Here is a 20,367-nt window from a genome sequence, read left to right as displayed (position 1 = left end):
CCAGCACATCCTTTTACTGCACAGTACAGACAAGGCAACCAGACCTCTTTCAGCACAGGCTAAACTAGCACTGCCATTGCATGCCCAACATTTTTTTCCCTGCCAGAATAACAGTTCCTGCAGCAAGACCTACACTGGGGTACTGGTTAAGGTTAAATGCAACCCATCAAAAAAAAAAAGCAAAACCAAAAAGACCTTCCACGTCTTAAACCAGATTATTTCTCATGTCAGGAATACAATCTCATGACAGTAGAGCTGGTTGTACTGGCTTAATTTGCTGGTATATCTTCGATTTGGATCACATCAGCCTGTGTGTGCCCTGGGTAAGAGTGCACACAAGGACAGTCACTGCCGTTCAACTGAGACACAATGGCTTGTTAAATTGTCATAAACTGATCATAAGTCTGAGTCCCAAATGGCTTACCCGAGGTCACCCAGCAGTTTGAGACACACCCAGCGACTGAACAACATCTCCGGAGTCCTCCAGCCTAGCGTCAAATACAATGGCACTTTTCCTCTCTAATTGCAACCAATTGTCACTGTCTTCTGGTGGGTATAACCAGGAGAAAACGGATATGGGAGTGAGCTGAGACTGTCCAGTCAACCCTTCCAGCTTCAGCTGAAGCATTCTAGCAGGGCTTCATTAGGAAAACTGTGTGATTCTACCAGGTTCTGCTTCTCCAAAGGCAGCGAGCAAATAGATGTTGTTGGTTAATTCAGCAAAAAGTACTGGTGATAGGGATAGGTATTGCTGCCAGGCAACATATTTCAATGAGAGTGGTTATCAGCTTCAGAAATGAGAAGTGCTTTTTAGCCTGGAGAAGTCTGTTCAATTCTTTCCTTCCTGTTGCATCCGAGTGGCTGAGTGGTTAGTGCTATGCACGGCATGGTTTACTAGTGTTCAATAAACGACCTGGGAAAAGTAAAAATGAAGTAGCAGGGCAAAGGGATGATGTGCTGGAGGAATGCTGCTTTCCATGAGCCATGTAAACTCTAATTAACAGATAAAGGGTTCTATTATTTTCTTGTGTTTAACTGCCTTCCCCCCAACCCTCCCCATCTTCTTTTCTCTTTAACCGTATGCCTTCTCACTCTCCAGTTTGAAATCCTGCGTATACATGGCCTGATGAAAGCCTACACAAATCAATGCCAACACTCCCATTGACTTCAACGGGCTTTGTAAAAAGCAGGGAGAATAGGCGATTATTTTTCTCTTCCAAATGGCAAGTCCCTCCCTCAATAAAACAATCCATACAGTAGTCATAACTGTTTTTTGCAGTGCATGGGCATAGCCACTCCAACCCTCCAAACAGGTAGCAGCAGTCGGTCTCTCTAATGCTTAGAAAATTATTTTAAATAGACTTCACATCTACAAAAAAGGATTTTTTTTTTTAGAGGGTAAGTATGTGGGGTTTGATCCCAGCAGTTTTTACCAGCATATCCGAACAGACCTCAACAAGAACAGTCAATTTGCACAAACAGAAGGACCGCCCCAGAGCAGCACTTGCTGCATGGTCAAAATCGTTCTGATATCCATGAGTAGTCCCCTCAAAGCCATAAATGTAGGGTCACGCTGCTGTTGATGTTCAGCCAGCTATCTAGGCGTGCTCTCAGTTAATGACTCGCCCAGCACTTCTGTACCATGTCCCTCAGATGAGAGTGTGCCAGCTCCCTACTCAGCAGCCGGGGAACTGAGCCTCGTGTTCCCAGAGGTACTGAGTTATCGCCCTCTCAAATGGAGTAGTGTGAGTTGGTCAGTCCTCGGTGACTTCATATCATACAAACAGAACATCTGTGTGCAACAAGACACCAAGTTCAAATCTCAGTCTTGCCTGCAAACTTATGCTGACTGTAACACCCTCATCTATCTTCCCTACCCTACCACAGGACATGAAGGGATTCCTCCACCTCTTCCTCTCGATGCAATGAAGTGTAAAAATCCCGAGGGATTTTTCTCCATCGTGTCTGCCACCCGTTTGCCTGCTTTACAAAGGGCTAATCCATCACTTCAACATGGAAATCAATTGGTAATTTAGTGTGATAGTATGCTCCGGATATCCAAACATCTTCACTCCACAAAGCTCCTTTCAAAGCTCAAACTCCTTTTTAACAATACTCGTGCAGAAATGATCCAACTGCATAGAAGTGGAGGTGATACTTAAATTGTCCTGAGGCAAAATGGTACATGGAATATTACTTTTTCTAATCTTTCAACCAAAATATGATTTGGGGTTGTTCTTCAGAACATCTGCCTGGTTAAATATCCTCGAAAACAACATGCATGGGACTGCAATAAAGAAAAACAAAAAGGTTTCTTTTAATCAGTTATTTCACAGCAGTTCTGACTATTTGTATCTGATGTATGATATCTGTAGAAAGAACAGATATAATTTATCCTCCAAAAGCCAAACATGTTTGACTTAAGCAAAGCCACCTTACACTTTCCTTCACATTTATAACAGAAATGGAGACCGCAGAGGGGGAGCTGGTTTGCCTCAGCCAAGGGCTGGGAATGGTCAGCTCAGAGATAGGAGCTGCCCATGAAGCTTTCAGTCCATCATCTAGAAGCAGGTTAAAGCACCCCTACAGTCAGCGCATGGTTTTCCTCCTGTCTCCAGTAGAAAGTCTTTCCTTTGAGCAGACTGATAAAATCCTTCAGGTTTTAACCTGAAGTGTGAGCTCTCACTCCGTGTAGGTGGCACAGCAGCTGCGTCCTGTGTCGCAATGGGCCTTTGCAAAATACCCTCCGTGTGCGTTTTGCCATAGAAGATGAAGAAAATCAGTCAAATCATTTTCATGTGATGGGTGGGGGGAAGATCCTTCGTTAACAGGCTATGAAAAATCACTTTGTTTACTGAGCTGCTCAGTATGTTGCAGGGAAAGAAAAACATTGTTATAAACTCTAGATGAATTTCTTCAACTCCACAGTGTTTGGATACTTAGGAAATAATATGTGCATGAGTTTGTACTGCCTGGAGTCAGGAATCTGATGGCACTTTTACCATAGATGCTTTCAAATAAAACTGTCATGAAATCTTACTTGGTACCTAACCTTGCTTACAGTCCATTTAAGCCATACATGACTTGACTAAAATAAAACAGTTTTTCTGTACAGCTGATTAGTACTGAGCTGTGCTCTGGTGGCAGGTGGCTACAAAACCAGCTTAGAAACTTTTGGGGAAATCACACAGTATAAAACAGAAACTCTCACAGATACCAGAAGCTTTTCCAGTTGTGTAACAATGGCAAATGAATACACAGGCCCCTGGCAAATGTGGCCTTGTGGGTCATGGAGGAGTAAGAGCTGCACATGGATGGATCTAGGATGCCCTTAAGGCTTCCCAGGCTGAATGTGTGCCCTGGCCTCATCCTGATGCCATGCTGGGATACCAGTTATTCTCCCAGGAGCTGCTGCCAGCTGGCTAAGAGCAAACCTAAAGGGAGCTCAGGAACTGCCAGCCTGGGCCCTGCTCCTACAGACTGGGAAAGCACTGCAGTAGGCACACAGTGGTCCTGCAGTTCATGACCCACAAACATTTCAAAGTCAGTGACAGAAGCCTCTCCCAGTTCATGGGATCTATCAGCTGAAGGCTTAATGGATTTCTCATCCCGTGCATGAACAATGTAAATCCATCTTTAAAAAGGAAACGCTATTCAACAGAAACCTTATGGTCTGAAACTGAACTTGATGGGTTGGAGATGGATGTCCCATTAAAACCTACCCGTTTTAAAGTGGTAATAAGGAGACAGATGCACGTTTGAACGTTTCTCTTTTTAATTTTTCCAACACCTAATCTCTCCAATGAGGGCAATCAGAAAAGAGGCATTCTAATTCTCTTGTGGGGAAGAGAAGGCGCCAGAGATCAAATGATAACCACGCTGTGTCTCCAACCATTCTCAGGAGACTTCTGGCTATGTGTGAACCCAAAACAGAGAGGAGAGTTCTAAGCACGGTGTCTGCCAGAACTTCAACAGCAGACGCACTTCTGCTCTCATGGCACGAACCCAAACCGTGGACAATCTGTTTCAGAAGGCTTTGCAGAATGTCGGGCTTGCACTTTCTGCTTTGGTTTACATAAAGATCTTTCTCACACACATACACCTCGAAGCTAAAAGAACAATGAGATCTTGAAGTTAGTCACTCCAAAGGTAGAAAGTGCCAGACGTGAGGTTACATATGCAACCCAAATTTAGTTCCTCATAAGAGTTCATGATTAGACATGCTTTAATTACGTGGCCACATACACTTTTTCCATAAGGACAATGATAGCCGAGGCTTGGCTTACTAGAGAAGCAATGAACAACAGGGTATCACCACACACTGAGCTGGACAGTCCTAATGAAGGACACTTTGACCAGCCTACGTGGTTAGAAGCAGACAGCAGAGCACGGTGCTGTCCTGCACAGAGGAGACAGGAGGCCGTGGAACTGCCCTGTGCCATCTCAGCAGGCTCCTTCGCACCACTGCTGCCTGCTCTGAGGGCATGAAAGGAGAAAAGCAGAGAGGGAAGGGAGCAGGCTGCAGCACAGAGCACCACATGAGGGGAATCGCTGACAAAAAGGGGTAGGCTGCAGCCAAGGTTGCTCCCTAGCCTATGACCTGCTTTGTTTCTGCGGCAATCTGGTTCACATTAGGAGTGCAGTACTGACAAAACTGGAGGGGGGAAGTTGTTGTGGGTTTTTCGTTGCGTTGTTTTTTGGGTTGTTGGTTTTTGGGTGTTTGTTGTTTCTTTTTTAGGGGGGGGGGGGAGGGCTGGCGAAGGGGGGGGTCATTTGCTGGCAATTCCGTGGCTTTTGTCACCTCTTCTCTAAATATCTCTTTGTTCAGCCTCGTGCCTTTGAAACTTTACACCCAGGTCGGGCTATCTTTGTATTTCCAGCCCTAGGAACAAAGTAGGCACTAACTCAAAAACAACCGCGGACTCATCTAGGCCTAAAGTTTCCCCCAACGCGAGACCCCAATAATCTCCACCACGCTGTAGGCCTGCGGTCAGAAACAAGCCGCACCCTGAGCTGCTGCGGCCTGACCTCCACGACCACCTCAAGGCGAGGCTCGGGCTTCCCCAGCCCACCTCAGCCCAGCAGGTGAGCGATGCCGAAGGAAGCCCGGGCGGAGGGCTCCCAGCTCCGCGGGGTTTTAATGTCGCCTCTCAAGGCGGCGTTTTCTCTTCGCCACGTCCTCAGCGAGACACCCGGCGAGGGCACCCGGAGGCCTGCCGGCCCGGAGGAGACCGGCGTCCGCCGGGATCGCCCTTCAGGGATCGGGACGGGGTGAGCGCCGTTCTTCTCAGAGCTTGGCAAAAGCGGAGCTCCGAGGAAGCTCTCGCCAGCGGCGGCCGACCGCTGCGGGCAGCCCCGGCGGCAGGCAGGCCGCGGCGGGGCCGGGCCGGGCCGGGCGGCCGCGGTGAGGCGGGGCGGGCGCTGAGGCGGGGCGGCGGCTCGCTCCCGCTTGGCGCGCTGCCGCCGCCCGCCAGGCGCCACGGCCGCGGGGCCGGGCAGCGCCCCCAGGTGCGCCTCGCTCCCCGCCGCTCCCCGGCAGCCCGGCCGGCTCCGCGCCGCCGCCCGGCACCGCCTCCGCAGCGCGGCGGGGCGGCGGGAAGGGAGGGCCCCGGCCCGGGAGGACTCCGAGCGCTCGCCGGCCCCGCACGCAGCCCCCCGCGGCCGGGAGCTCCGGGCACGCCGGAGCCGAGCCCGATCCGATGGCGGCGGTGTTCGGGGCTCGGTGTGATTTACTCGGTGTTTTCCGCCGAAGGGAGGTTTAAAGATCAGTCATGAAGTCGCACGCTCGGCTGCTCGGGCGCTTATGGAAAAGCGATTGGCCGGGTCCGATAAATCAATCCTCCTCCTCCGGCCTCTGTCCCATTGGTTTCTGCACTCCAGAATTTTCTCCCTCGCGGAAGGAACCACATCTAACAGGGCGCCGCGTGGAAACACGCCGTGCCAGGAGCCAACGTGCTCATTATAGATTAATGGCAGCTAAAACTCGGCTGGAACGACACAGCGAAAAAAAAAAATATATATATATATATATATATATACATCCACGCTGATGAAACGTAGCGTGTCATCACATAGATTGCGGTCACTTGAAATTCTATGTTCCGGGGGACACCGCATAGTGCCCTCAGCGCCGTGACCGGCTGCCAGCCGGCTTTGCTCGGCGAGCTGAGGTCAAACCCACGGGAAGAGCTTTGGGAGCCCCGAGCTCTGGGAGCCCCGAGCTCTGCATCTCCGCCCGGCCCCGCTGAGGGGGCGAGGTGAGCAGCGCTTAACAACCTGCGCACGTTCCCTCTGGTTGGGTTTGAACCCAGGAGCCCAGCCGAGCCTTGAGTCACCGGCGGAATAGAAGCACGGTTACTCGTCGCTGTATCTGTTCCCATGTATAAATAATGTTTCTGGCTTTGTTTTATTCAAATCTTACTTTAAATAAATGCTTAAAAATTAGCCCTAGATCCGCGTGCTGGATTGCAGCCAGACGCGGTGCTGCTGTTCCTCGGGACTCCGGAAATAGCCGACAGGACCGGGTGGGAAACCGGGGGCTCCCACTCTGTTGGTTGGGATAGAAGCGCGGTGGCACGGCTGCAGCCCTTTCAGATCTTAATTGTTCCGAACCGGCGGGGTATTTCACCAGGACCGACACGTCAACGGTGGGAGCAATCACACCTCCAGCACACCTCCAGGAGGAGGATGTGGTACTTTTTGATTTCCTCACTCCTTCTAACACACAAACACCGCGTTTCTGGCTCCGTCTGTGTACACACGCATAGCAAATAGTGGGTGGCTGCAGATCGCGCACACACTCGTACATAAATTTCTCTAATATGTTTCCACGTTTAGGGGGCCGGATCGGCAGCAAATAAATGTTCCCTGATTTAGAGCGCTCCTCAGGTGCCGCAAACACTGATGAACCAAAATCCGTACGTAGAAAATGAGCGCTTCCTTCGTAAGCACACACATAACACACGCGGCCAGAGAGAGGGAGAAGAGGGAGGAAAAGAAAAGGCAAGGGGAACTCGATTTATTCTCATTTGTTTATCTCTGGATTTTCCCCCCTTTCTGCAAATTCATTTGAATAGCTTTCAAGCTGCAAAATGGAAATGTGGCTCCTGCCCTCTATTTCAGCAGCAGCGTCCTGGCAACAGAGCAATTTTCTATCATCAAGGATAAATGGCATCGAACAGAACATTCTGATAAAAAAAGAAGAAGGAAAAAAAAAGCTTTAGCCCGAGAAGCCCATGATTGCTGCCCTTCCTGTCTGTCATCCCTTTACAAAATCCTCTCCTCCAAACCTGAGCTGCCTGCTGTCAGAGCTAATAACGTCTCCTAAAGAAAAAGGGGAAGAAACGGCATTCATGCACAATGTTCCCATTTATTACACGGAGGGCTTATTTGAAAAATCGCAAATATATTTGTTTGGTTCGCCGCAAATTAAAACCAAGATATAGGAAGTTACGCGATGCAACAATTATTCGTGTCACAGCAGAGCATCAAACCCTCATATCTTGCTTTTCCATTGGTTAGTGCGTGTGCGCGCCTTGTGTATGTGTGTGTAACGCAGGGAATATCCCTTGTTATGAAAATAAAAAACCACCGCGATCCTCCAGGTAAGGCTGTGTTTTGTTGGCTCAGAGCTAAGGGGGAACAAAACGCACACTGATGTAGGCAGGCAGAGCCCTTGCAGCGCGGGGGGCCGAGCTCAGAGCCTCCCGCAGAGGCCGGTCGGTGCGCGGGGCCTCCGGATGCTCCGGTAGAAGTGCGGCCGTCCCGACCCCGCAAACAGGCTTTGATTGAGAGCGTGCCTGTAGGGAAAGGGACTAGGAGGAACCCTGTGGGGCTGTCCGAGCTCTCTCTCAGCGCAGGCCGAGGAGGTGCGGGAAGACAAGGCCGGGAGCCGCTAGCGGAGTGCCGGGGTGCTGCGACGGCTGAGTGCGGAGGGCACCCGGCCCGCACCTGCGCCTCCTCCCCCGGCCTGTTCCTACCGCCGCTCCGCGACGACGGGAAGATTAACGAGGCCTCTCGGCAGCACCTGTCTGTTTAAGCTGTCGACACAGACAATTAATACTTTTAATTACCCCTACCGGGAAACTAACCAGAGCCCCTCCGCTTTGGGTTGCCCGCTGCGCTTTCTCACCCGCAGAACGAAGCAGCGCGGCGGAGGGAGGAGCGGCGTGGGGGGTGGGGGGCTTCTCACGGGAAGATTGGGAATGATGATAGGGGGTCGGGGCTGAGATTTCAGTTGGGGTTTATTTCGCTTCCCCCAGAACTCCGGGGCCGGAGGAACGCGCAGCGCTGGCTCTCAGGAGGGCTCCCTGAGACCATCCCGGCCCGGTCGGCCCACGGGCTCCCCGAACACATGGCTCCGGCCCTGCCTCGGGCACCGCTCCCTCTGCCCCAGCGCTGTGTGGAGCCGGGAGCTCCCCTATGGGAACCCCGTGCCGCTCTCGGGCCTCGCAGCTCTGTCACAGCCGCGGTGTCCCGCGTTAAAACAGTGTAAATCCGCGACGGATCCTGAATGTGAATGAGGTATGGGTCGTGTGACTGCTGCTGAGCTGTGCCGCGCCGAATGTGGCTTTAATTAAATGTCTTCCGGCTCTAAAAGATTACACGTTGTGCAAAATATATCCTAGCATGAAATTCACTTCCAAGATACGAAATTAGGTTACTTATAAATGTCTTCATTTAAAAAAGAATATCGCTTCTCCCCGTTCTGCTTTCTGCTTTGTCGAATAGAGCTCTCCGGCGAGGAGGAAGGGCTGGGACCGTATATTTATAGCGGCACGTGTAACAAAACCTGCCCGGGCGGGCGGGCGAGGGCTGCTCGCTGCAATTCGCAGCACGGGGAAGTCAATCCCGAGCTGATTCGTTTCAGCCCCGCTGTCAGAACCCGCTGCCTCCGCATCCCGCTCTGCGGAGCTCCCACCTCCTCCTCCCCCCCCCCAACATCCCTCCGCGGCTGTGGCGGGGCAGGGCATGGGTCGGGCAGGTGGGGAGAGTCGGACGGCTCCTCTCATAACATTACATGAAATAAACTAATTAAAAATAATAAAAATAATTCTAGTCGGGGGGAGGACGGCGAGCGGTGAACCTCGGACCGCCAGCACGGAGCGGCTGCCCGGGGCCGGTGGCACCGCGCTCGCTACGGGGGGGACAGCACAACCGCCGCCGGCAGTGTTGTGTTGGTCCGTTCCTTTTTAAGCCATCAGATCTGGGATCTCGCCTATAGATGGGTTTCTATAGAGAGATCAGATAATGGATCGCTCTGGATTACCTTGCTAAATTAACTTCTAGATTTGTTTTTATAGTCCGTTGAGACCCTGACAAAAGAAGCTGTAGAGAGATGGAGATGCGAGATAAACCCATCGGGCAATCTCATTACACGGCTACGAGCGAAGAGCCCTCCTAGCAATCGACTCGAGATAACGAGGCTGCCTGGAGGAACGAGCGAAGCCCGGATATTTACTTCTTTACCTATTAAATAAACCTCAATAACTGCATTGACTTTGCGCGGTGTTTACTACATTTTCATTCAGCGCTTGGGTAAATGCATCCCTAAAGGTAGAGTAAATAATTGCACTGATCTCAACAAGGGAAACGTGTAGGCATCTGGAGCGTACTAAAAATAAACGACGGCGATCAAACTGCAGGGAGAGGACCCCGCTCTCGTTGCCGCAGTTAAAGCCCCTCTCCCCCATCGGGGCCGCCCGGACGGGGCCGCGCTGCGGGCGGTGCGCGGTTGTGGCTCGGGAGCGGGCGGCCGCTGCCACAGCAGAAATTGCAGCCTCTGTCCCTACTTGAAAGAGCCTCGGGTTTCCATCCACCCCTGAGCCCTTCCAAGATGGGCACTTGAGAGCGGTGGTTTTTCTTTTCTTCTTTTCTTTTCTTTTTTTTTTTTTTTTTTTTTTTTTTTTTTTTTTTTTTTCCTTTTTTAATTGGATGGCTTCTCCTGCTGCTGCCAGAAGAAGAGGTTCATTCTTGTTGTTGTTTTTTCTCTCAATTGAAAAGAAAACAAACCAACACGAGTCCCCGCTAAAACCAACATCTCTATTTCAGCACCTCCCGCACCGCCGGGGTAGCAGCCAAAGCGAAATCCTGCGGGCAGAGCTCCGCACACCCGCGGCTGCCCCAGGAGGTGCTCCCCCCTCCCCGCAGAGGAAGGACCCCCGCGGGTCCCGTGACCCGCAGGGAGGGGAGAACCCTCAACAGGGTCTCCCCAGCTCCCCCCTTCTCCCCCCCCTGCTGCTTGGGCGCATACCTGGGCAGGTGCGGGAGGCGGACGGCCCTCTGCCCCGGCTCCGCGGGGTCCCGTCCCCCTCCCGCAGCCCGGAGCCGAATTCCATTTCAAAGCAGATATCCGCCCCCATCCCACACCCCGTCGGGGGAGACAACCAACGACAACAGCAAAACAAAACATTAAGCAAACAAAAAGCCCCAACCCCCGGCTCTCCGCAGAGCCACACATTGAACGAATCTGGCTGTAAGGTTTTAATTACAGCGAAGCCTTCGCTACAAATCTGTACAAGAGACAGTGGCTGGTTCCCTCTGGATCTTTCCCCTTCTGCCTCCTATTATTTTGACCCACGCTCCGACATAGAAATCGGCGTGTGGGATCCAGCTGCGAGGCCGGGCTTGGGGTTTACCCCTCCGCCCCCGCCACTTCCTTCACACTCGCGGTATGGAAAGCCATCGACGCCTGCCTGTCTGTTCCGATGGTAGCGGCTTGAAATCCAGAGGCTCTCCTTAAAATAGGTCGGGAGCATTCGCTCGCCGCAGGGCAAACGCTTCCGCACGACCGCTTGGCGTGGCCCGAGGAGCGCTCCAAGAGCCGCGCCACGCGTGCGTGCGATTTTCAGTGTTCACGAGTGTGCCATTTTCACGAGCGTGCGATTTTCGGGGGCGTGGAAGCCACTCTGCAGCCAGGGAGAAATCTCGTGCCTCTGCGGTGGGAGCCGCTCCGCAAAAATGCGTCTGGAGCAGCTCGCTGCCAGCAGGAATATTCCTCTGCTTCCCACCTCTCCCCACCCAGCGCTATTCGGGGACCCCAGCGCTCTGCCCTTTCCTTTGTTCATTCGATTCTGCTGTTAGAAAAGCACGGGGTCAGGCACCGAGCCTCGTCCTCGCCCCAAACCTGAGCGTTTCTCTGTCTCCTTTAAAAACAGCACTACGAGACCGGATCGCTTGGGGGTTCTCGCGGAAATAAAAAACGCGCACATGGATGTCATTCCTGAAAGACGCTTCTTCCCTATTCGGGACGGGACAGAAAACTCTCTCCCTGGCCCTCATGTGAATTGGGGTGAGGGGATACGAGCCGAGCATCCATCAGCCTCTCTGCTACTGCGCACCAAACGAGCCCACTCCTGCGGAACGCCATCAGCCACCGCCCCCCCCCCATCAAACCACGCGCGGAACAACCCGGCACGGGATCCTTCCACGCTCAGAGCCCACCCGCACAAAGCCCTGCGAGGGGATGAGAAAGAAAAGGGGAATGTTTGTTTTCCCCTGTTGTTATTGTTGAACGCATGAATGAACGAATGAATGAATGGAGCAGAAGGTGCTTCGAGGCATATAGGAAGCCTCTGGCCGCTTATATTAGCTTCCTTTTATACCCTAAAAATAGAACCCCGTTTCCTGTTATTCGTCAGCTCCTTCTAACCGTTGTGTCTCCTGTGACATCTTTCGACTAGCAAATGCGACTTTAAACCACGCATACGCTTTGGTCTTTTGAAAGCCTTACCCACAAACATCATTAAAGCGACTCGGCTTAACGTGACACGGAGCAGCGGCGGCACGAAGTCACCCCGTCCCGGTCACGAGCGGCCCGGTGCGCGCTGCTCGCTCTCCGCCCGTGACGGCGGGGACACGGAGGGCACCGAGGCCGCGCTGCTCCCCGGCTCGCAACTGGTTCGGGGTGCGGAGGCCTCCGTTCCCCTGGGCGAGCGTGAGGGTTTGCGGGGAGCCCAACATGGGGAAAGCAAACCGGGGCTCACCCAGTCTCACCCCTCTGCCTTCAGATCCATTGACTGAGGTTTCATTCCTTCAACCCGTGGCTGGCGCGGGCTGGATCCCCTGCATCCCCGACATACCCGAGCCTGGGGCCCGTGGGAGATGAAACACCCCCACATCCGCCGCCTCCCGCACGACACCAAAGTGCGGTCCCTTCATGCCAGAGGACACGAAGAAAGCAGGGGTTTGAGGGGGAAGAAAAAGAAAACAATAAATATTGACAAGCAGCGTGACTCCTCGCAGCCGAGTCATTAACATCGGCCAATCAACGACAGCTCCATACGGGGAGATTTGCCTAATTAAATTGGGGAAAATGAGCGGTGTGAGGGTGGATGGAGTCAGCTGTCCCGATGAGAGCCGAGGGTGGCTGAGCGCTGCGGGGGGAGCAGCGCGGGATGCCGGGGGGTTCCCGAGAGCTCCCGCTCCGCCGGCGCACACCGACGGTTCCCGGGGGCACCTGAGCCGGGCCCGGGTCCGGCCGGGAGCGCTCCCACCCTCCGAGGGGAGCGGCTCCGCGGGGCTCCCTCCGCTTCTCTCTGTCCTTTTTGCTCCGCGGTTTCTGACTTAAGACTCCTCGACCCTTTCTGCGAGGAGGCACCTCGATACTAAGGCAAAGCTCTCTGCACCGCCCAGCCAGTCCCGATTCCCGGCTAGCATCCATTGTGTAGAAGGAATTGTTTCGAAATAAGGAAGCGCCGTGTCGCAATCACTCTCCGGACCATTTTCTGACACCTTTTGTTACGCGTTCTCGGGCTGCTGGAGAAAATGCCAATGCGTGCACCTGCGGGAAAGCGCCTGGGTGATGTTAGCAGCGAGCTGGATGGGAGACAGCAGTAGCGCTGCCGAATGGACCTGTGCCATGGAGCATGTTACCCACAGCCGTGCACACAGAGTCCCAGAATGAACTCTCTCCCTTCTGTCCCCGTTCTCTATATTTTTATTCGCTGTGGGGCTATACGCGCCGGCTCAGGTTTCCCTTTCGCGGGTTCAAGTGGAACTCGTGTTAAAGCCGGAGAACAAGGCAGGACACTTCAGTCGCATTCAGAGTCACTGAACCGACTCCGAAAGCTCAAGAAGTGAAACACCGACTGGAGCTGTGGGGGGAGATACGACCCCGTCCCCCCCACCCCCGCCGCCCCCTGGGAAAAGCCCCCTCGCAGCGCCCGAAGCCGAACGCCGGGCCCGGGGTACTCCTGCCCGACCCCCACAACCCCGCGGCCCCCGGCACCAGCAGCTACACCCCCCGCAGCCCGGGCTGAGGGTTGGGGGAGGCAAAAAAAAACAGCAAAAAGAAATAGGGAATCAGAAAAAAAAAAAATCAATCCGTAACAATAATAACAAGAATAAGAACCTTCTGAATATTTCCGAGAGCGACGCGTTCATAATAATAAATAATAATAATAAAGGGAAAAAAATATATATCTATGAAGGCGTCCTGTGGGATAGCCGCGGTGCGAGGCAGTGTCGGGACCTGCGCTGCTCTGGGGCTTTCCGGGCTGCGAGGGCTTCTCAAGCGGCGGCCGCCGGTGCCGGTGTTGGTTTTCAAAGCCCGCAGCCTCCATCCGTGCAGCCCCTTCCCGCTGCGGAAACTTTCGGTTTTCGCTACGCCGTGTCCTTCCTACCTCAGTCCTCCGCGCTGGGGTCGGCTCTGGAGCTGTGCTGCCCGAGAGGAGAGTCGAGCGAGGGAAAGGGGAAAAGAGAGGGAGAGGAGAGAGAGGGGAGAGAGATCCTCCGCGGTGCCGGATCAAAGTTAATGTCTTTCCCCGGTCCATCTTTGAGAGAGAAGTGGTAGTACCACCTGGATGCTCGGATATAAATCCCCTTGCAAATAATAAATGGATTAATAATAACAAGGTATGAAGTTCTTTTTATAGAAAAAAGGAGAGAATTGAAACTAAATGCGGCAGTTAGACAACCATTTTGATAAGAGGATAATTGAGGCGACACTGGTGTATAATTAGAGGATAATTTATGCTATATCCACTTTTATTCCACCTCCCAAAATAAACCCAGTCCATAATCATTACAGGCAAATTGTTCTGAATTTTATAGCAGCAATTTGAACAAAGTACTGCAGTTAATCATGGGAGATTTTTGTGTATTCCTGATTAGAAGTCTAATTGCCTCCTTCCAGAAAGTAAAAATAACTGTAAAACGACTCTATTTTTATCATTAACAATGTTGACAATAAAATAAAATCAACCGGAATTGTAATCTAAAGACAAATTTAGGGCGAAGGCGCTTTTCCTTGGGTCGTTTATATCCTAATCAAGCTTTGCCAAAACCGCTAACCGCACGTAGCCATTTGCATATATTTGAAAGCGATTACGGGAGCCGGCTGCTCGCAGGCGGAAAAAGAAATAATAATAATAATGCGGGGGGGGGGGGGGGGGGGAAAGGCGCAGGGAGCGCGCGCGCGGCCGGCGGCGTCGCGCAAGAGCGAAAATAGCGCGCAAATCGGGATTGAAGGGCGAGGAAAGGGGGAAGGGGGGGAGTGAGGGCGCGCATCCTCTCGCCCCACACCTCATCCCGCCCCGCGCAGAGCGCGGAGCGCGCAACGCGCGCCCCTTGTTCCGCGCGGGGCGGGGGGAGGCGGGGAGTTGCGCGCCCCCGCGGGCTGCGCGCGCGGCGGCGCGCCGGGGCGGTGACGTCAGGAGGCTGAGTGACCAATGGGGAAGCGCTGCCCTCCGGAGCCGAACCATTCGACTTGTGGCGTCCCTGCCCTTCACGCCGAAGGCGCGCCGGAGCCCAACTTTGGCAGAAGCCACCTTAAAACCTCCGCCCGGGACTCCGCCAGCCCCCAAAAACACCCGGCGGGGGGATGAGGAGCGGGGACAAAACGCGCCGGGAGTAGCCCTGCCCCCCCCCCCCCTTTCCCCCCCCCCCCCCCCCCCCCTCCGCACACAGCCCTCCCCTTCTCCTCCCCTCCCTCGGTTAACAAGGCCCCTCTCGCACTACGGGAGCCTTAAAAAAATAAACCCGCCGCCTCCAGCGGTGCCGCGGCGGTGGCCGGGCAGGGCGGCCGGGCGCGGGGGGCGAGCCGGAGAGCCTCGCTCTCTGCCTCCCCGCCGTCGATGATGACCATGACCACGATGGCTGACGGGTTGGACGCGCAGGACTCCTCCAAATCCGCCTTCATGGAGTTCGGGCAGCAGCAGCCGCCGCCGCAGCCGCCGCCGCCGCCCCACTCGCAGCAGAGCTCGCCGGCCATGGCCGGAGCGCACTACCCGCTGCACTGCCTGCACTCCGCCGCCGGCTCGCACCCGCACCACCAGCACCACCACCACAGCTCGCCCTACTCCGGCACCGGCGGCTCCTACAACCACCGCTCGCTCGCCGCCTACCCCTACGTGAGCCACTCGCAGCACAGCCCCTACCTGCAGTCCTACCACACCAGCGGCGCGCCCAGCCAGACGCGGCCGGACGACGCAGGTGAGCGGGGCCCGGCGCTCCGGCCTCCCCCCTCGCCTCTTCCTTTCCCCGTGCTTTCCCCACCCCACCCCCCACCTCGGGGCAGGCAGCCCCGAAGCTGCGGGTCTCATCGCGCTGCGGGTCCGTCTCGTCGATGTCCGCCTAACGCTGTTTTTCGCAGGGAGCTGATGTTCGAACGCTGCGTGCGGAGGAGCGAGGGGGGGGGGGGGGATGGAAAGCATTGTTGCAGGTCTCGGGCTGCTGCCTCCTGAGCGCCGGGCGATGAGCTGTGTGCGGCCGAGGGGCCCTGGCTCCCAAACCTTCCTCTTTCGTTTTTTGTTTTACTCCTTATTTTTATTGTTAAATGTTTTCCCACGGGGGGGCCGCGCGGTGTTATGTGGCGGCCGCGGCCCGGGGGAAAGGCTGGGGGCGGTGGATCTGCGGCCGAGCTCCCAGCTGCGGCGTTTCCCTTTCTAGATCAGCAGAAAACGACGGTGATCGAAAACGGCGAGATCAGATTCAACGGGAAAGGGAAAAAGATCCGGAAGCCCAGAACCATTTACTCCAGCCTTCAGCTGCAGGCGTTAAACCACCGTTTCCAGCAGACTCAGTACCTGGCTCTCCCGGAGCGAGCCGAGCTGGCGGCCTCCCTCGGCCTGACCCAGACGCAGGTAATTGCGGCGGCCCCGCACCGCCCGCTGCTCCGGGCCCGGTCCCGCACCGCCGCGCTCGGATCTGTGCGCGCCGCGCAACGCTCCGCCGCCGGAGGAGCCGAGCGGGGCCCTTCCCTCGGCCCTTCCGCCGCCACAATAAAGTGCTGGAGTTGCCTCTCTGTTCGGATGGGAGCGATCGCGGCGCCGGCGCTGCCCGGCTGGAGGAGGAGAACAAAGCAGAGGCGCCGGGCCCGGTGCGGGGCTGAGAGCGGGGCCACGCAGCGACCTATAGGCAGAGGGGAAGCGGGAACACGTTAGGAGATACCTGTGAGCTCTATGGTTATTTGCGCCTGGATGGAGGACGCCAACGCGGTGCTCGCCGCCGGGCAAAATTCGCGGAGGTGCTAAAGAGATGCGGGGAGCGGAGAGGCCGTGCGCGGAGCTGCGGCGCTGGGCCGGGGCCGAGAGCGGGGAACAGCCGGGCCGGGCCCACCTCGGCCTCGGGGAGCGGAGCTGGAGGGACCCGAGCGGGGGCTCAGAGGGAAGACCGAGCAGATGGGTTTGGGCCGGGTAAGAGGTAGCGAGTAGGGGCCGTGCTTTGCCGTGACCGGTGGTAGCAGCTGCTTCCAGACAGCGGGTTTGGAATACGTCGCAAACGTGAAGCACGGAGGCAGAGCCTGTGGCCGCAGCGATGGGTGCGGTGCACTCTGCTTCCCTAGAGCAGGTGTAAGGGCCCGAGCTGGCAGGGCAGATAATCGTAGTCCTAACGGCGCATCTACCGAGTCCGCGAGGTCAGATTCACGCTGGGAACCGCCTTTGTTCGATTTTGAGACATACAGTTTCATATACACAATTGCCTTCCCTTCTGGTAATTTCTATCATAACTGTGAGTTCCGCGGCCCGAGCCGAGTGCTGATCCCAGGCAGGGAGGTGGGACGGGGCCCAGAGCCGTTCCCGCAGCCAGCAGTTCTCTGAGAAACGAGGATTTCCATTTCCTGATCAAGAACTGCTCCAATAAAGTCGCTGCCCGGCCCCGCTGTGCCCCCCCCCCTCTCCCCTCCAGGACCCGCTCACGCTTTGGGATGCGCGATGAGCGCTCTGTGCCCTTTGTCCATTGGCTCCTCTCTCCTGGCACCAAACCAGGCGGATGCCCGCGGCTGACAACAGCCTCCAGGTGATGGAGTCACCCCAAAATGTGGGACGATACACCGGCAGAGCGCGCTGACTCCCGCTCCGTGCGTTCCGCACCCCGTCCCCGGGCCGTCCCGGCGCTGACCCCGCACCCATTGCCCCCCGCGCTCGCACCGCAGCCCCGGTTCCCGCAGCCCTAACGCTCGCTGCCTTTCGCTTGCAGGTGAAGATCTGGTTCCAGAACAAGCGCTCCAAGTTTAAGAAGCTGCTGAAGCAGGGCAGCAACCCCCACGAGAGCGACCCTCTGCCCGGCTCCGCCGCGCTGTCCCCGCGCTCCCCGGCGCTGCCGCCGGTCTGGGACGTTTCGGCGTCTGCCAAGGGGGTCAACATGCCCCCCAACAGCTACATGCCCGGCTATTCCCACTGGTACTCCTCTCCACACCAAGACACAATGCAGAGACCGCAGATGATGTGAACTGTCCGAGACAACCCACGGCCCGAGGACGCCCGGCGCGGCCCGGCCCGAGCGGAGCGGCAGTACGGGGGGGGTTTCGCCTTTCGTTTGTTTCCCTTTTTTGAAGTAACCTCAGCGATCGCTCTCGGGCAGAACGAGCCACGTCCCACTGCGGCGCGGCGGAGACGCTTCTCTATGTTCACACGGACACCGGGGCCCGGCCGCCTCTTTCTGTGCGGAGTGCGCGGACTTTTGGCTGACTTCACCCTCGAGATGGACCCGAACCGCAGCGTTCTCTCTGTGTTCCGTGAGCTATGGACACCGCGCGGTGAGAGACACTGCTCCGAGCTCCCTCACTGTCATTCCCCGAATGCGGAAGGGGGGGAAAACTAAGCAGGGGGAGAAAAGGAGGGGTAACGAAACGAAGAGGGGGGGAAAAATATGAAATAAAAAGAACTGGTTGCGAATGAAAATGTACCGCGAGCTCGGAACACGGCCACGCAGCGCGGACTGCACGCGTAAGGAGAGCGGCTGCAGCCCGATGGGAACCGCACGGAGCGCCGCCAGAAGCCCCGCAGCCTGCGAGCCCCGGCGGACCGACAGCCGGACGGACGGTCGGACTGACAGGCGTACAGCCGGACTGACAGCCGGACTGACAGACAGCCGGACCCGCGGAGCAGCCCGGCATCTCGCTCCTGCTGCTGGACCTCCCTCCCGAGCGACCTTTCTGTATATATTGTTGAATTTTAGCTGTACATAATACTTTGTATGGTTTGGTCTCCTTTCATATCTAGAGTAAAAGCCACCAAGCGCCCGCCCGCCTCGCGTCTCTCTGCCCCGCAGCCCGGCCCTTGCCCCGCGCCGGGGAGGGGGAACCTCCGTGAGCCCCGCACAACCGAGCCCGGAGGCAGCGCCTCGTCCAGTCCCGGGGCCGCCCCTCCGCCGTTCCCCGCGCGGAGTGCCGTGCCGCCCCCGGCCCGGAGCCCCCCCCGACGGCAGCGCCCACCCCGCGGCGGGCAAAGCCCCGCAACCCCCGGCCCCGCAACGCCGGGACAACCGCTGCGAGAAGCGGCGGCCGCGGGGCCGACAGAACCCACGGAGCGCTCTATCTAATGACAGCTACACACAGGCGTGCAAAGGACACTCACTGTAATTAGACACAAAGCAAAGACTACTTACCCAGAGACCCCGTTTGGGGGGGTGACGTGTTTTTTTTTATAGGTTGGGGATTTTTTTGTTGTTGTTGGTTTGGGTTTTTTTGGCTTTTTTTTGGGGGGTTGTTTTTGGTTTTGTTTTTGGATCGACATCCCCGCTCCGTCAGTCTTCGCAGTGCTTTAGAGCCGCTCGGTCCTGTCATTTCCTACCATTCGCATTGTTACAGTAGGAGGAAAAAAAAATAAAAGGTTTTCTTTTCTTTTTTTCCCCCTTCCCACTGTGAAACTTTGGGTTCAGAGCTCCCCAGGATCAGCCCCGAACAAAGCCTCCAGCTGCAGCGCCATCCAATTTGAGGCAGACATTGGGGACAATTTAAGGTTTTTATCCACAAGAAGGTTTTTTTCCATTCTCTTAAATGCAGCCATAATTAGAGTAATTTTTCATGTAGCCCGCTGATTACAGCGTTTTTACCGTCAAAGATAATTACCTGTAATTTTCTTCCACTTTTAATACTAAAAAGCCATCTTTATTTAGATTCGGGAACAGGAAAGGCGAAACAAAAGAGGAAAATTATTCTGTTATTCATACACAAATTGCAAAGACGTAGGGCCTAAAATTGAAAATTAACCCAAATTATAATGCTGAAAAGAATGGAAGAGGCTTCAGCGGTACAGCTGCGAGCGGGGCTCCCCGCATTATTCAAATGGCACCGGCGGCGGCCCCGAGTGCGGGCCGAGGGGGGAGCGCCACTCGGGGCCCCGTGAGCGGCCTTTGCGCCGGGTGCGCTGAGCCGGGCCGGGCCGAACCGGGATGGGCCGGGCCGGGTTGGGCTGAGTTGGATTTAACCCTTCCTTCGCCGCCCCGAGCGGGCGCTACGGGATGCGGGAAAGCCGCCCCCCTCCCACCCTCCCCCCTTCCCTCCCCGCACCCCCACGAGGGCGGGATTTGGGGAAAGCCAGACGGCGAAAACAAGCGAAGAAGTAATAAAGAAAGCGCCCGGTGAGCGTAACACGGTGGGAGAAGCGGCACGGGAAGGCCGCTCCGCCGGCGGGATGGGCAGCGAGTGACAGCGGGGGCAGAGCCGCGTCCCACCCGCGAGGCGGCCGACTCTCATGAAACAGCGGCATCTATGGACCGAGCGGCAGCACGCCCTCCCGCCCGCCCGCCCGTATCCCGGCCCCCGTTCGGCCGCCGCCCGCCGCGGGAGCCGCGCGGTGCCCCGCCGCCTCCCTCCCTCCCGGCCCCGCCGCCCCGCGGATGTGCCCGCGGTTCCCTCCGCTCACGGCTGCGGAGAGCTGATGCGCGGCGCTGAGGGACCGCGAGGGGAGCGGCGGCGGAACCCCGGGGGGAAGCGGGGAAGAGGCGCGGAGAGACCCCCGAGCGCGGAGCCCCACACTTACCGTGCCCGGTGGGTCCGGCAAGGCGCGGGGCTGCGCGCGTACACCGAGCCCGAGCGGTGCGGGGTATTTTTCTGCGGCTCAGGGCAGAAGCGCTTTCTCTATATTCGTGGTTGAGTGAGCACATCCAGGTGTGAAATTGTTTGCACACCCCGGCACCTCTTAT

At 56.1% G+C, this 20,367-nt stretch overlaps 1 protein-coding gene and 1 long non-coding RNA gene across 2 annotated transcripts in view; one reads left to right on the top strand and one right to left on the bottom strand.

Annotated features, from left to right (window-relative positions):
- Positions 1-13,925, bottom strand: part of LOC140248261 (uncharacterized) — a 30,603-nt gene extending 16,678 nt beyond the window's left edge. Inside the window, exon 1 of the long non-coding RNA XR_011902817.1 lies at positions 13,623-13,925. This is a non-coding gene — a long non-coding RNA (uncharacterized lncRNA). The remainder of the gene's footprint in view (positions 1-13,622) is intronic.
- Positions 13,926-14,939: 1,014 nt separating this feature from the next.
- On the top strand, positions 14,940-18,463 carry DLX6 (distal-less homeobox 6). The gene is made up of 3 exons (XM_072328982.1): positions 14,940-15,432; positions 15,889-16,082; positions 17,419-18,463. The coding sequence occupies exons 1-3, from the start codon at positions 15,075-15,077 to the stop codon at positions 17,668-17,670; spliced, it is 804 nt and encodes a 267-aa protein (XP_072185083.1). The 5' UTR covers positions 14,940-15,074; the 3' UTR covers positions 17,671-18,463.
- Positions 18,464-20,367: the final 1,904 nt, after the last annotated feature.

Source organism: Excalfactoria chinensis, chromosome 2 (assembly GCF_039878825.1).
Source record: "Excalfactoria chinensis isolate bCotChi1 chromosome 2, bCotChi1.hap2, whole genome shotgun sequence".
Classification (NCBI taxonomy): Eukaryota; Metazoa; Chordata; class Aves; order Galliformes; family Phasianidae; genus Excalfactoria; species Excalfactoria chinensis.
This window is presented reverse-complemented; position numbering and strand designations above follow the sequence as displayed.